Below are 17,968 nucleotides of genomic sequence, written 5' to 3'. Positions count from 1 at the left end.
GTTACTACGGCGCCGTGCGGACAAGACGAAGGATGAAGCTGAAGCGGTTCCTTCTCCGGTATTATCCGCCAGGTGAGAACGAGTGCAGACCGCGGGGAAGAGTGATAGAGGGGAAGTACACCGTGGTGTGGTCACAATCAGATGTATTAATCTGGAGTACGGCAGTCACACAGATACAGCGCACTTATAGCAGTACTACAAGTCACAGCGTGCGCGGCAGAGACTGGCTACATGGATGACTATGAAATGACTAGTCCTGTATAGTGTGTGTGGGGACACTGCCTTGTACCCGGTGCTGACGGCCAACTGCTCAGGGGGCAGATCCTGCACCCATTATTAGGGCAGTGCAGACCCCCAACCTGTGTGCAGTGGTCTCTGATAAGGGGCTCCGGCTACACGTGACATGGAGATGGCGGCCTCACATGGCGACATCTAATGACTGTCAGCGCGGCCGGCTACACATGACATGATGATGGCGGCCTCACATGGCGACATCTAATGACTGTCAGCGCGGCCGGCTACACATAAAATGATGATGGCGGCCTCACATGGCGACATCTAATGACTGTCAGCGCGGCCGGCTACACATAAAATGATGATGGCGGCCTCACATGGCGACATCTAATGACTGTCAGCGCGGCCGGCTACACATAAAATGATGATGGCGGCCTCACATGGCGACATCTAATGACTGTCAGCGCGGCCGGCTACACATAAAATGATGATGGCGGCCTCACATGGCGACATCTAATGACTGTCAGCGCGGCCGGCTACACATAAAATGATGATGGCGGCCTCACATGGCGACATCTAATGACTGTCAGCGCGGCCGGTTACACATAAAATGATGATGGCGGCCTCACATGGCGACATCTAATGACTGTCAGCGCGGCCGGCTACACGTGACATGGAGATGGCGGCCTCACATGGCGACATCTAATGACTGTCAGCGCGGCCGGCTACACATAAAATGATGATGGCGGCCTCACATGGCGACATCTAATGACTGTCAGCGCGGCCGGCTACACATGACATGATGATGGTGGCCTCACATGGCGACATCTAATGACTGTCAGCGCGGCCGGCTACACATAAAATGATGATGGCGGCCTCACATGGCGACATCTAATGACTGTCAGCATAGACGGCTACACGTGACATGATGATGGCGGCCTCACATGGCGACATCTAATGACTGTCAGCGCGGCCGGCTACACATAACATGATGATGGCGGCCTCACATGGTGACATCTAATGACTGACAGCATAGATGGCTACACATGACATGATGATGGCGGCCTCACATGGTGACCTCTAATGACTGTCAGCATAGACGGCTACACGTGACATGATGATGGCGACATCTAATGACTGTCAGCGCGGCCGGCTACACATAACATGATGATGGCGGCCTCACATGGTGACCTCTAATGACTGTCAGCATAGACGGCTACACGTAACATGATTATGGCGGCCTCACATGGAGACCTCTAATGACTGTCAGCGCTGCCGGCTACACATGACATGATGATGGTGGCCTCACATGGCGACATCTAATGACTGTCAGCGCGGCCGGCTACACATAACATGATGATGGCGGCCTCACATGGCGACATCTAATGACTGTCAGCGCGGCCGGCTACACATAACATGATGATGGCGGCCTCACATGGTGACATCTAATGACTATCAGCGCTGCCGGCTACACATGACATGATGATGGCGGCCTCACATGGTGACCTCTAATGACTGTCAGCATAGACGGCTACACGTGACATGATGATGGCGGCCTCACATGGAGACCTCTAATGACTGTCAGCGCGGCCGGCTACACATGACATGATGATGGCGGCCTCACATGGTGACCTCTAATGACTGTCAGCATAGATGGCTACACGTGATATGATGATGGCGGCCTCACATGGTGACCTCTAATGACTGTCAGCATAGACGGCTACACGTGACATGATGATGGCGGCCTCACATGGCGACATCTAATGACTGTCAGCGCTGCCGGCTACACATGACATGATGATGGCGGCCTGACATGGTGACCTCTAATGACTGTCAGCATAGATGGCTACATGTGACATGATGATGGCGGCCTCACATGGTGACATCTAATGACAATCAGTGCTGCCGGCTACACATGACATGATGATGGCGGCCTCACATGGTGACCTCTAATGACTGTCAGCATAGATGGCTACACGTGATATGATGATGGCGGCCTCACATGAAGACCTCTAATGACTGTCAGCATAGACGGCTACACGTGACATGATGATGGCGGCCTCACATGGCGACATCTAATGACTGTCAGCGCGGCCGGCTACACATAACATGATGATGGCGGCCTCACATGGTGACATCTAATGACTATCAGCGCTGCCGGCTACACATGACATGATGATGGCGGCCTCACATGGTGACCTCTAATGACTGTCAGCATAGATGGCTACACGTGACATGATGATGGCGGCCTCACATGGTGACCTCTAATGACTGTCAGCATAGACGGCTACACGTGACATGATGATGGCGGCCTCACATGGCGACATCTAATGACTGTCAGCGCGGCCGGCTACACATAACATGATGATGGCAGCCTCACATGGTGACATCTAATGACTATCAGCGCTGCCGGCTACACATGGTGACATCTAATGACTATCAGCGCTGCCGGCTACACATGACATGATGATGGCAGCCTCACATGGTGACCTCTAATGACTGTCAGCATAGACGGCTACACGTGACATGATGATGGCGGCCTCACATGGAGACCTCTAATGACTGTCAGCGCGGCCGGCTACACGTGACATGATGATGGCGGCCTCACATGGAGACCTCTAATGACTGTCAGCGCGGCCGGCTACACATGACATGATGATGGCGGCCTCACATGGAGACCTCTAATGACTGTCAGCATAGATGGCTACACGTGACATGATGATGGCGGCCTCACATGGTGACCTCTAATGACTGTCAGCATAGACGGCTACACGTGACATGATGATGGCGGCCTCACATGGAGACCTCTAATGACTGTCAGCATAGATGGCTACACGTGACATGATGATGGCGGCCTCACATGGAGACCTCTAATGACTGTCAGCATAGATCGCTACACGTGACATGATGATGGCGGCCTCACATGGAGACCTCTAATGACTGTCAGCATAGATGGCTACACGTGACATGATGATGGCGGCCTCACATGGAGACCTCTAATGACTGTCAGCATAGATCGCTACACGTGACATGATGATGGCGGCCTCACATGGAGACCTCTAATGACTGTCAGCATAGACGGCTACATGTGACATGATGATGGCTGCCTCAAATGGAGACCTCTAATGACTGTCAGCATAGATGGCTACACGTGACATGATGATGGCGGCCTCACATGGAGACCTCTAATGACTGTCAGCATAGACGGCTACACATGACATGATGATGGCGGCCTCACATGGAGACCTCTAATGACTGTCAGCATAGATGGCTACACATGACATGATGATGGCGGCCTCACATGGAGACCTCTAATGACTGTCAGCATAGATGGCTACACGTGACATGATGATGGCGGCCTCACATGGAGACCTCTAATGACTGTCAGCATAGATGGCTACACGTGACATGATGATGGCGGCCTCACATGGTGACATCTAATGACTGACAGCATAGATGGCTACACATGACATGATGATGGCGGCCTCACATGGAGACCTCTAATGACTGTCAGCATAGACGGCTACATGTGACATGATGATGGCGGCCTCACATGGAGACCTCTAATGACTGTCAGCATAGATGGCTACACATGACATGATGATGGCGGCCTCACATGGAGACCTCTAATGACTGTCAGCATAGATCGCTACACATGACATGATGATGGCGGCCTCACATGGAGACCTCTAATGACTGTCAGCATAGACGGCTACATGTGACATGATGATGGCTGCCTCAAATGGAGACCTCTAATGACTGTCAGCATAGATGGCTACACGTGACATGATGATAGCGGCCTCACATGGAGACCTCTAATGACTGTCAGCATAGACGGCTACACGTGACATGATGATGGCGGCCTCACATGGAGACCTCTAATGACTGTCAGCATAGATCGCTACACATGACATGATGATGGCGGCCTCACATGGAGACCTCTAATGACTGTCAGCATAGACGGCTACATGTGACATGATGATGGCGGCCTCAAATGGAGACCTCTAATGACTGTCAGCATAGATGGCTACACGTGACATGATGATGGCGGCCTCACATGGAGACCTCTAATGACTCAGCATAGACGGCTACACATGACATGATGATGGCGGCCTCACATGGAGACCTCTAATGACTGTCAGCATAGATGGCTACACGTGACATGATGATGGCGGCCTCACATGGTGACATCTAATAACTATCAGCATAGACGGCTACACGTGACATGATGATGGCGGCCTCACATCACAACATCTGGATATTTGAGCCGACATTGTTCAGGGGTTTGGGGGCTTTCATGTTGCCAGTTGGAGAAGAAAGGTAATGAAGACCCCAGTGTTCCAATTAAATTGTGCAAGATGGTCACCTGTGCACAGAAAGGAATCTGCCACATGGACCATCGGGTCCTCCTGTTCTGCTCGGTGACTCACACTTTTTCGATGGTGCCGTTATTCATCATGATACTGATAGAATAAGTAAATGATTGTACCGTATAATATGGGGCAGTGAGCTAAGAGATAAGTAGCAGATTTCCCCTCAGTTATTGCATTACGTTGTTATATTTTCTTCCCATAGGGATTATCCTGGAGTATGAAAAAGGCGGGGAGCTGAAAACCAAGTCTATAGATTTACTGGACCTCTCCCCCACGTAAGTTCTCTGATCTATGTATGTCAGACAGACCCTCGTTTTATTAGTAGGGGCTGAATTAATATCATATTCAAGGAATAAGATGCAAAAAAAGTTATTAAATCCAGCCATTAACCACTAGGCACAAAAGGACATATAGTTATGTCATTGCTGAGGTGTCCACATGTGGAGAGGGCTCCACTTCAAAACGTTAGGGGTCTCAGAAAATGGATAGAGATAAAATCCCCTTTTATTTTTTAATTAAGCCTTTGAATTTTTTTCAGCACTTAAAGGGAAGGTGCCATAAAAAAAAAAATTTTTTCAGAAATTGTAAAAATGTAAAGAATTAATGATTACATTTTCTTAAAAAATATTATCATTTGTTTATAATTTAGTAAAATATGAAAAATAATTTGAAAAGTTTTGGAATTTCCACTTTTCAACACTAGGGGGAGCAGCTGCTGAAATTTCAGAAAAACCTAGTGTACAAATAGCTCACATTACAGCACTGCAGTAATTATGGGCGGAGTCTGCTGACCTGTGTGATGTCTCCTCCCCTTCTGGGTGTTTGCTAAGGGATTAGAGAGGATGAGATTCAGGGACCCAGTGAGCAGCCATTTTGTTGGTGACTGCAGAGTATGGCTGCCGTCACACTATCAGTATTTGGTCAGTATTTTACCTCAGTATTTGTAAGCCAAAACCAGGAGTGGAACAAATAGAGGAAAAGTATAATAGAAACATATGCACCACTTCTGTATTTATCACCCACTCCTGGTTTTGGCTTACAAATACTGAGGTAAAATACTGACCAAATACTGAGCGTGGACGGCAAACCTTAGGCTACTTTCACACTAGCGATTTTGGCTGTACGGTGCAATGCGTCATTCAGGAGAAAAAACGCATCCTGCAAAGTTGTCTGCAGGATGCGTTTTTCCCCATAGACTAACATTACCGACGCATGTAACGTTTGTGCGTCGAGTCCACCATTTTCGACCGCGCATGCACGGCCGAAACTCCGCCCCCTCATGCCCAGACCTTACAATGGGGCAACGGAAGCGTCGCAAGACTGCTTCCGCTGCCCACGTCGGGCATTTCTTTCACAGCATACGTCGGTACGACGCACTGTGAAAGGCCCGTACCGACGCTAATGTGAAAGCAGCCTTATACTGACAAGTAGACAGTCACCATGGCAGGCAGCAAGGATTCTGGGAGATATGTGGTGGAGGGAGCAGGGTGACAGCAGCACAGAGTATTTCAGGAGAGCAGTGTGCTGGTCTATAGGGGCCCCCTGTTTGGTGCGCGGAGCAGCCAGGGATTATACATAGAGCGCTGTCTTATACACACCTGGATGGACCGTCTGCTCCACAGAAATCCAGGAAACATTTCTGAGGATTGATGGCCTGTTCTGATCCAGACTTTGCATGCAGACCCCATTCCCCTCCTCAGATCCTGTCCTGGCGATGTGTGAAAGCAAGGCGACAGGCACAATCGGGGTGACGCTGGGAAGGAAATGTAGCCATATAGTAACAATAAAAATGAGACCCCTCTCTTCAGCTGCCTCACCAGCCTTCCCCTGATTACACCTAACTGGAGGTCACGCTGTCCCCTCTATTACCCCAGACCCGCGTGCAGGTGCTCAGCCAGAACCACCCTAGAATGGGTCCGCTTTCTGAATATAATACTGACATACAGATCACACATAATACCGCCATGTAGATCACACATAAAACCACCATATAATTCTCACATAATACTGCCACATAGATAGATCACACATAATCCCACAATACAGTTCTCATATAATCCCGTCATATAGTTCTTATATTATTGCACCATACTGATCAAACATAATACAACCATACATATTACATATAATACTGTCATATAGATCACACATAATGCCATCATACAGGTCACACATAATAATTAGCGGCATCAAGTGTGGTCTATATGGCAGCATTATGTAAAAAATATACATTATATGGTGGCATCATGTTTGATCTATATGGCAGCAGTATGCAAAAAATATATATATGGCAACATTACGTTCCGTCCATATTACAGTATTATGTAATAGATATATCTGGCGGCATTATGTATGACCTATATGGCAGTATTATGTAATAAATATATATGGCGGTATATTTATTATGTAAAGGCAGGAAAGTTGTGAGCTATGCCCTTCTGTGACCCCCACAATTATTTATTTATTTTTTTTTTTTTTTTGGGGGGGGGGCAATTAGACCTTATGCTATGTCGCCCTATGATTTGTATGTACGCCCCTGGTGACGATCCTCACAGCTTGTCCTGAAAGACAGCAGGCTTGGGGTGTCGGTGAGATTGAGGTGGGTTTCAGGGAGCAGGAGATGGGTATCAGGGGGCATGGGGTGGGTCAGTGAGCTTAGGGTGGGTGTCAGGGCTCAGTCTCAGTCTTTCCTCTTCTGCTCCCTGGATCACTAGTCTCAGACCACTTGCCCTCTGCTCTGCACTGTATAGTAGGACGATCAGGCAGGAGACCTGAGGAGCTGCAGGACTACAACACTTAGGAGCTCAGTCCTGGCATGCTGGGACTTGTAGTGACACAGCAGCTAGAGCTTGCTGAGTGTCATCACCCCCTGGGTCTGCTTCCTTGTGCCAACCATAGCCCAAATGTTAGAACACTATTACTGTGCCAACCATCGCCCACCTCTTTACACTGTGCAGACCTCCCACCTGATCCATAGGTGAAGCCCCCAGGCTGCTGCCTGCCTGCACACTGATCCCCCTGCACCATGCACAGCTGCAGGCAGAGAAGGGTTAACCATTACAGGCCAGCCTGGGTGCCGCCCCTTGTAACCAGGAGGGATCCCCTGCTGCAGAGAATCATGGGGCTTCAGACGCCAGGCTGCAATCTACAGGGACAGTCACTGTGTGGGGTGATGAAGTGTTGCCACAGATCAGTGCTGCACACATAACGCTCCATGTACAGGGAGACACACTGCTGCTGCTGGGGGATTTCCTGCCCCTGGACTGAGGGAGGAAGCTTTCAGCAACACAGGGCAGGTCGGCAGTGATGGCAGCCTGTACTGTAATAAGTACAGGCTGTGATCACTGCTAGTGCTGCAGATACTTACCCCAAACCCTCGCTCCCAGCAGCTTCTCCTCAACATCTTCTGTCCTCGCAGCCCACAGCAAACAAAATGGCCGCGATCTCCTCTCACAGCTGTGACGTAGCAGCCCAGTGTGCGTGTCCAGGTCACAGCTGAGAGGCAGGAGAAGCGGCCTCAATGTAAGAGATGCGGTCGGGGTCCGACTGTTGGCTCCTATGTCCATGGCTGCCGTAAGTGAGGAGTGCAAGTGTCCTTCCCAGACACACACACCCCCACTAGTCAAAATGGCAGCCCCCAGTGGCACACACAAATGTCAATAAATAAAAAACTATTAAAGTAGTTAATTTAATTTTGTATTAAAAATAATTGATTGTATAATCAATAATTATTAATACAAAAATTAAAATCACGGCACCTTCCCTTTAAATAAGAAAAGTAAAATTTATCCAAGTTTGACCTGAATAATCAGGTTTTCAGGTAATTTTTACCAAAGAATGAATGCTGTAAAAGCAAAACTCAAAGACCAAGGCACAATTGCATTTTTTTAATTACTGTATTTCATCCAACTTGGATATATTTTTTTCACTTTCCAGTATATTTTACGGTAAAATGAATGGTGTCATTCAAAACTATAACTCGTCCCGCAAAACACAAGCCATAATATTAATGTTAATGTTAACGGAAAAATAAACCCGTTATGGCTCTTGGAAGAAAGGGAGGGGAAATGCAAGCATAAAGACGAAAATTGGCTTCGAAGGCAAAGGGTTAAAGATGTTTAATGAGATCATGTAATGAAAATACATGACAGCGATGCACAGTGTAATGCAGTGACCCCTCTTACAGCTAGGCCGCGCTGCATGTGATCCTCAGGATACGCATGGAGGTGTAATGGTGAAAATGAGATGGTGACCGGCATTATTGTGAATGGCTGGTATGTGTCGCAGAGGAGATTCTCTGCTCTGTAAGCCAGTAATGTTGTTCTGGGACTTGTAGTCCCACGAGTGTGTGTAGTTTATTACGGAGGCTTACAGGGTTAGTCGGAGAGCTGGGCAGGTCTGACTAACCACACACCTGCCACCTATGGGAGTGGCTACTGTGATATAATGTGACTGAGGTCTGGACACATGGTCAGAATGTATGGACTTGAATGGTCGGTGTGTCAGGTCCTAGAAGGCTTGTGTTTTGGACGGTCCTATGAGTGGATGGATGTCCTGAATAGCACACTGAGAGCCTGTGGACCTGGAAGGCCTGTGTGTTGGGAGGTCCTGGGAGTAGGACCAGATCCCTGTATAGCACACGGAGAGGCCGTGGACCTGGATGGCCTCTGTATTGGATGGTCCTGGGAGTATTACAGGAGTCCTGAAAAGCACATGGTGAGGCCATGGTCCTGCAGAGTCTGTGAAGGCACTGCGTTGGGGAAGCTACCGTTCCTCCTGTGGGTCTGGACTGTTGGGTGGCCTGGTGAGCAAGGCATCGTCCGAGACGATGATCCCAGTAAGGCAGTTTCCCAAGGAGTGAAGACTAACGAGGAGTTAGTGTGTGGAGCAGGAGCTCCAGGAAGGTAACCCAGAGTTGGGGAACTGTGAGCACTGACAGGGGGTCAGTTAATGAACCGTGCGGTCACCCATGGTAACTGGACGCAGTAAGGTTCAGCATGTTTAGAGTCTGCAACCTAATGTCGTGTGTTGGTGCCTGTTGTGTTTCATGGACATTAATGAACTGTTCGTCGTGTGGTCACCTGCGGTAACTGGGCAAAGAGGTCCGGCGTGTTTAGTGACTGCGAGTTAGAGCCGTGTAATATGAAGTGCTATGGACTATGAGTGAGGTCTGTGATGTGTAACATGGCCTACAGAGGTTTATGATGTTTGAATAAACTAAAATAGACTGTTTATGTGGAAAAGCCATGCCTGTCTACGTTTATCCCGTTGCTGAGCGAGTGTCCCCCACATAAACAGTAAGTGCTATCTCACAACAGAGACATTACAGGCATTACAAGACGTATAAGGCGTCCGGGCTCTGCAGATATCATGTATATTGTAAGGGCTCCTGCACATGACCTTATTATCGCATTGCACTCGGACCAGTGTTATTCTATGAGCCGTGCATATGTTCCATTTTTTTTCTCAGGCAGAGTCTGTTCGAGGAACAAAATTGCAGCATTCCCAAGTTGGATCCAATTATTTGCTCTCATTCGGCCATGTAGGTCAATGAGTCCGACGAATGAGTCAATGATCTAACAATTCTACTCTATCCATTACATGGTGCTAATTAATGAAGACCTCTATATAGAAATACACAAACAGATATCACCAAGTGGTTCTCTTTTGTAGGACTGATGTGGACCTACTTGTAGAAGACATAAGAAAAGCCGAACCTCTTATTACTGCCTCCCGCACCGAGCAAGTGAAGCACCTCATCCTAAGGCTCCAAGAGAAGATAGGACAGCAGGACCACCACAAGTTCTATCTATTCAAGGTCAGTGCCGGGAGCTGGATCACCCGTGATTTACTCTTAGGCTCTTATTCACATGTCTTTGGGAGCACATATTTGGCCCATGCTGTATGGCTAGCAGCTGCTAAATTTACACTTAGTGTCTTTGATCATTTTGACGTCTGATTACCTGCTATAGGCTGGCATTACAGTTCAGCACAAAGATTTGCCTTGTCCGTGTCGGTTCTCCATAATTGCCAGACCTCGGAGGTACAAGTTACCTCAGCCAGTACTTGACTGCTGGTATCTTTGGCACTTCTTATGATCACTGGGCCACCGGGATGTCATGATGACAAATTACGTCTAGTCGCTAGTGAGGTCTAGACACTAGGCCTCATGTGACCTCATGATGTTATGGGCCTAGGAATCACAGGAGGTGCCCAGTGCTGGTGCAGCAAGTTGGTAATGCCTTGGTCCAGCTGCCACAGAATATCGACATGGATGTTGGACCTGGGTTCTGTGAATATTTATGCTCAGCTCTAGTTTTTATGCCTTTTAGTTTGGAAGCAGAAGCTTCATGCCAAGACGGACCTGTTGGACGATCCAGGGACTTGTAGATTTTGGGTGTCAAATACCTATTTGTTTTGTTTAGGAAGTTCAACAAATAATTTTTCTGAAAAATGTTTAGAAACCCCCCCCCCCCCCCCTCCCCGTTTCATCCCTCTCCTTAGGATACTTCTCAGCAGACTCCAGTACTTAAAAATAGGAGCCACACTTGGCTTTACAAAACTGAACTCTCTTGGAGCTGGTGAATTGTCTCCTCCGTATAATAATAGTCCAAGATTCGGGGGAGCTAGGGGCATTAGGACCGCTTGGTCGTAATGATCTCAACAATCATACACATTTCTTGATTAATTATTATGTATATTGTCAAATAATAACAAATATGGCATGGAGTTTTGACAAACTCTGCTTGGGTATTTTTTGGATATATATTGTAATACTAGATGGCGGCCCGATTCTAACGCATCGGGTATTCTAGAATATGCATGTCCACATAGTATATTGCCCAGCCACGTAGTATATTGCCCAGCCACGTAGTATATTGCCCAGCCACGTAGTATATTGCCCAGCCACGTAGTATATTGCCCAGCCACGTAGTATATTGCCCAGCCACGTAGTATATTGCCCAGCCACGTAGTATATTGCCCAGCCACGTAGTATATTGCCCAGCCACGTAGTATATTGGCCAGCGACGTAGTATATTGCCCAGTCACGTAGCATATTGCCCAGCCACGTAGTATATAGCAGAGCCACGTAGTATATTGCCCAGCACAGAGCCACATAGTATATTGCCCAGCACAGAGCCACGTAGTATAGAGACTTAAAAAAATAAATAAACATATACTCACCTATAGCCCGTTGAAGTCCTGCTATACTCACCATCCGCCGCCTTTCCTGCTCTTCGCCACGCTCCTGGGACCGCTCCATTGCAAGCGGCAGCTTGCGGTCCAAGGGCTGGTGTGAGCAGGACCTATGATGACGCCGCAGTCACATGACCGTGATGTCACGGCAGGTCCTTGTTGCACACCAGCCCTGGGACGGGACCGGAAGCTGCCGCTTGCAATGGAGCGGTCCCGGGAGCGTGGCGAGGAGCGAGAAAGGCGGCGGAGGGTGAGTATAGCAGATTTTTGGTTTTTTTTATTATTTTTAACATGACATATTTTTACTATTGATGCTGCGTAGGCAGCATCAATAGTTAATAGTTGGGGACACACAGGGTTAATAGCAGCGGTAACGGAGTGCGTTACACCGCGGGCCGTTACCGTTGCCATTAACCCTGTGTGAGCGGTGAGTGGAGGGGATTATGGAGCGGGCGCCGGGCAGTGAGTGCAGGGGAGTAGGGGAGGGACTAATCGGACTGTGGCCGTCGCTGATTGGTCGCGGCAGCCATGACAGGCAGCTGCCGAGACCAATCAGCGAACGAATAACCGTGACAGAGGACAGACAGACAGACGGAAGTGACAGACAAAATTATTTTTGTACATTGTTCAGTGTTTTTTTATTAGTGTTTTAATTAAGTTTGTACTATTTAAGTTGGTGAGGTTTGTCATAATGATGATTCCCTGACAGGGCAGCACGGTGGCGCAGTGGTTATCGTAGCAGCCTTGCAGAGCTGGAGTCCTGAGTCCACCCAGGACAACATCTGCAAAGAGTTTGTATGTTCTCTCCGTGTTTGCGTGGGTTTCCTCTGGGTTCTCCGGTTTCCTCCCACATTCCAAAGACATACTGATAGGGAATTTAGATTGTGAGCCCCATCGGGGACAGTGATGATAATGTGTGCAAAACTGTAAAGCGCTGCGGAATATGTTAGCGCTATATAAAAATAAAGATTATTATTACTATTATTAAGGCGTTGTATTACGTGAAATGGCCACTGTAATGCTGTTGGAATAAAACATCTATTTTCTTATTTCTTGGTCAGTTTCAAGGAATTTGTCCTCTCAAAACTACTGTATACTAAAAGGAACCTGTTATGTCCCGAAAAGCTATTAACCTGCACATATGGGGTTAATCTGGAGGTTAATAGCGTTCTAAAGCCTTGTTGCCACCGTATTGAGAAGCCGACGTCTGGGAGGAAATTAACCTTATTGCACTCAGCAGCCTGCGGCTTTCAGTCATTGGCCGGCGTCACACTGGCGTATTGCATCCGATGTGAGAGCATCGGATGCGAGAGCTAATGACCCTCGGCTCCTGCTCTGCTGCGAGTGGGAGCCGAGTGTAATGCGTCTGTGCTCCAAGCCTCTCGCACAGAGCGGATCGGAGCACAGCGGCGGAGTAGGCGGAGAAACTAATTTCTCCATTTCCTCCATTGCCGGGGTCCGCTTATAACGCACATCACTCGGATGATATCCAAGTGATGTGCGCTGTCTCACTCACACCCACAGACTTATAAGTCTATGGGTGCGAGTGAGCCGAGAATCGGATGAGTGCATGCTGCGATTGTCTCAGACCGAGGAAAACGAACGACAAAAAATCGACTGCTGGGAGCTGCCCCATAGTGTAACATTGGTCCGAGTGCAATGTGATTTTTTTTTTTTATCGCATTGCACTCGTCCGTTTAAGTCGCCAGCCATAGAGGTGATCCAGCACTGATTCTTTGCTGAGCTGGCTGTCAGTCAGTGTGTGGCGTAGTTACAGCCACCGTTTACTATGTACTGAGCAGTGACTGAAGCCGCACTGGCTCCCCCTCTATGACTGAAAGCCCGAGGTTGCCAGGAGGAATAACATTAATTTCTTCCCGGAAGCCAGGCTGTCAATGAAGTGACTGCATGGGTTTAGAACGTCATTAACCTGCAGATTAACTCAATGGGCCCAATTTGTCAAGACTGTCGTGAACAACACCATCTTGATGATGAGGTGTGCCGGAATCAGATGCTCCTGATTCACGAAGCAGTGCGTGCCTCTACATAAATCTGGAGCGTCTGATGAGTGGCGTGTGCATCCCTGTTCTATTATTTATTTATATAACACCATTGATTCCACGGTGCTGTACATGAGAAGGGGTTACATACAAGTTACAGATATCACTTACAGTAAACTGTTCTAAGTACTGTTTTAAGACGAGCATTAGACGAGCTTTGGCGTCACACCCCACCGTGCCCCCGTTTTGCACCGCTTCATTCGATTTCAGTACAGCTAGGAGAAACTAGCGTGTAGAAGCAAAAAATCGGAAAATGCCTGCCGTCTCCAAGTTGTGCCTAAACTTTGCAACTTTTCAAAGCTTTTATGCCAGAATTCTGTTGTGAAAGAGTTGATGACTTGGACCCCGTATCTGCAGGTTAGTAGCGTTTTTTGATATAACAGGTTTCATTGAGGACAGTATATCTATCATTGAGCAGCACCTGAAAATAAGACAGATGATCCAATTGCACATAAGTTATTTGGGACTTGTAGTACTTCATGACAGAGCAGAGCCATCTCTCATTTCTTTGCTGTGTTTACAAGTAATAGGATTGTTATTATACTTAGATGCAGCTTTTTATCTGACTTTGTGTTGCCGCTTCATGTGCAAACACTGAATCAGTAGGGGGCGCTCTCTCCCCATACGTCCTTACAATTACAATTAAATGATATCCTGACTGCATTCCCAAGTTATATACAGATGTCAGGTACCAGACACATCCGCTGTTACACAATGCAGGAGTATAAGCCGATTGTCCTCACATTATCACACAAGGGACCCTGTGCTTATTCATGTGCTGGCTGCGCTGATCTCCATTCCCTGATATCCATAGAAGGGTATACCTTGCTGCACAACTTATCACATGTCCACTGGGTACGTGATGTGGGACCCCCACTGATCATCAGACAGTTCGTGATGTGGGTCCCCCACTGATCATCAGACAGTTCGTGATGTGGGTCCCCCACTGATCATCAGACAGTTCGTGATGTGGGTCCCCCACTGATCATCAGACAGTACGTGATGTGGGTCCCCCACTGATCATCAGACAGTACGTGATGTAGGACCCCCACTGATCATCAGACAGTACGTGATGTGGGTCCCCCACTGATCATCAGACAGTACGTGATGTAGGACCCCCACTGTTCATCAGACAGTATTTGATGTGGGTCCCCCACTGATCATCAGACAGTTCGTGATGTGGGTCCCCCATTGATCATCAGACAGTATGTGATGTAGGACCCCCACTGATCATCAGACAGTTCGTGATGTGGGACCCCCCACTGATCATCAGACAGTATGTGATGTGGGTCCCCCACTGATGATCAGACAGTACGTGATGTAGGACCCCCACTGATCATCACAGTACGTGATGTGGGTCCCCCACTGATCATCAGACAGTTTGTGATGTGGGTCCCCCACTGATCATCAGACAGTACGTGATGTAGGACCCCCACTGATCATCAGACAGTACGTGATGTGGGACCCCCACTGATCATCACAGTACGTGATGTGGGTCCCCCACTGATCATCAGACAGTATGTGATGTAGGACCCCCACTGATCATCAGACAGTACGTGATGTGGGACCCCCACTGATCATCAGACAGTACGTGATGTAGGACCCCCACTGATCATCAGACAGTACGTGATGTAGGACCCCCACTGTTCATCAGACAGTATTTGATGTAGGACCCCCACTGATCATCAGACAGTACGTGATGTGGGTCCCCCACTGATCATCAGACAGTACGTGATGTGGGACCCCCACTGATCATCAGACAGTACGTGATGTAGGACCCCCACTGATCATCAGACAGTACGTGATGTAGGACCCCCACTGTTCATCAGACAGTATTTGATGTGGGTCCCCCACTGATCATCAGACAGTTCGTGATGTGGGTCCCCCATTGATCATCAGACAGTATGTGATGTAGGACCCCCACTGATCATCAGACAGTACGTGATGTGGGTCCCCCACTGATCATCAGACAGTACGTGATGTGGGACCCCCACTGATCATCAGACAGTACGTGATGTAGGACCCCCACTGATCATCAGACAGTACGTGATGTAGGACCCCCACTGTTCATCAGACAGTATTTGATGTGGGTCCCCCACTGATCATCAGACAGTTCGTGATGTGGGTCCCCCATTGATCATCAGACAGTATGTGATGTAGGACCCCCACTGATCATCAGACAGTACGTGATGTGGGTCCCCCACTGATCATCAGACAGTACGTGATGTGGGTCCCCCACTGATCGTCAGACAGTACGTGATGTCGGACCCCCACTGATCATCAGACAGTATGTGATGTAGGACCCCCACTGATCATCAGACAGTACGTGATGTAGGACCCCCACTGATCATCAGACAGTTCGTGATGTGGGTCCCCCACTGATCATCAGACAGTACGTGATGTGGGTCCCCCACTGATCATCAGACAGTACGTGATGTCGGACCCCCACTGATCATCAGACAGTACGTGATGTAGGACCCCCACTGATCATCAGACAGTTCGTGATGTGGGACCCCCACTGATCATCAGACAGTATGTGATGTGGGACCCCCACTGATCATCAGACAGTTCGTGATGTGGGTCCCCCACTGATCATCAGACAGTATGTGATGTGGGTCCCCCACTGATGATCAGACAGTACGTGATGTAGGACCCCCACTGATCATCAGACAGTACGTGATGTGGGTCCCCCACTGATCATCAGACAGTACGTGATGTAGGACCCCCACTGATCATCAGACAGTATGTGATGTGGGTCCCCCACTGATGATCAGACAGTACGTGATGTAGGACCCCCACTAATCATCAGACAGTTCGTGATGTGGGTCCCCCACTGATCATCAGACAGTACGTGATGTAGGACCCCCACTGATCATCAGATAGTACGTGATGTGGGACCCCCACTGATCATCAGACAGTACGTGATGTGGGACCCCCACTGATCATCAGACAAGGGGACCTGTGTTCCTTGTTGTCCCTGACTCTTCCGTGGTTGCAAGCCCCCAGGCGAGAGGCGTTGAATAGAGCTACCTGCGTCACATGCGGCCTGACCATCCATTCTAAGGCTCTATTCACACCCCCGTGTAATGCATCCATCCCAGACAAATGATTTCTTTTTTTGACTCAAGTGTCATCCTAGTAGTCACCTGACCCACCAAACGGATGGGAATAAGAGATTCAGACAGTTCCACGGACCGGAGACACAGATCTGTTTTTGTGTGTTGATCAATGAACTTCTACAGATCGGTGTGCTCTCCGAAATAAAACTTGGCCAGCACTAGGAGGCTTCATGTGTATGTGTGAATATAACCTAAGGCCTCATTCAGACGTCAGCGACTCACGTGTTCTATACATGGTTTTCACGGATAGGACATTTGCCCATTATAGTCTATGGAGCTGTTCACATGTCCGTTTTTTTTTTTTTTTTTGCTGACCGAGTGATGCACAAAAATTCACACAGACGTGTCCGTTTTTGATCTGAGTTACAGCTCTAAATTACCCATACAAGTCTATGGGTCCATGAATATCACGGACAGCACATGGATGACATTAGTGTACAATCTGTGTGTTGTCCGTGATTTGAAGAGAAACGTGGTCATTTATGTATCCACGTGTGTAAATCCAATCTCAAAAAAGGAATCCGGCACTCCAGAAGAAGGAACAAGTGTGAGGCGCTATATAAGCAACGGGTGTATGCCCCAATCATCAGCGCGGACACGCGGATACGCCCGTTACTTATATAGCGCCTGACACGTGTTCCTCCATACTATTAGCAAAGCTGTCTGATGAAGGTCTAAACTTTAAGACTGAAACGTTACTTTGTTTTAGAATGCACAGCAGATCTAATCATTATTATCTATAATTCATCTTCTGGAGTGCCAGATTCCTTTTTTGAGATTGGATTTATGGAGTGGTATCTAGTGATGAGCAAAAGTGGTCGTATAATGTCTTATCCGAGCATGCTTGGGTGCTCGTATATTATGGTCATATATTATGGTCGAGTCCCTACGGCTGCATGATTTGTGGCTGCTAGACAGCCTGAACACAGGCAGGGATTGCCTGTTTGTTAAGGAATGCCCACACGTGTTCAGGCTGTCTAACAGA

The 17,968-nt window shown here is 48.2% G+C and overlaps 1 protein-coding gene across 1 annotated transcript in view; it reads left to right on the top strand.

Annotated features, from left to right (window-relative positions):
• The first annotated feature begins 5 nt into the window (after nucleotides 1–5).
• The window catches only part of DAW1 (dynein assembly factor with WD repeats 1), a 67,716-nt gene continuing 49,753 nt past the window's right edge, over nucleotides 6–17,968 (top strand). The window contains exons 1-3 of the mRNA XM_069727824.1: nucleotides 6–72; nucleotides 4,810–4,882; nucleotides 10,281–10,425. Coding sequence (XP_069583925.1) covers nucleotides 33–72; nucleotides 4,810–4,882; nucleotides 10,281–10,425 — 258 coding nt within the window. The 5' untranslated portion in view covers nucleotides 6–32. The remainder of the gene's footprint in view (nucleotides 73–4,809; nucleotides 4,883–10,280; nucleotides 10,426–17,968) is intronic.

Source organism: Ranitomeya imitator, chromosome 5 (assembly GCF_032444005.1).
Source record: "Ranitomeya imitator isolate aRanImi1 chromosome 5, aRanImi1.pri, whole genome shotgun sequence".
NCBI lineage: Eukaryota > Metazoa > Chordata > Amphibia > Anura > Dendrobatidae > Ranitomeya > Ranitomeya imitator.
Note: the sequence above shows the minus strand (reverse complement) of the source record. Positions and strands in the feature narration are given on the sequence as shown.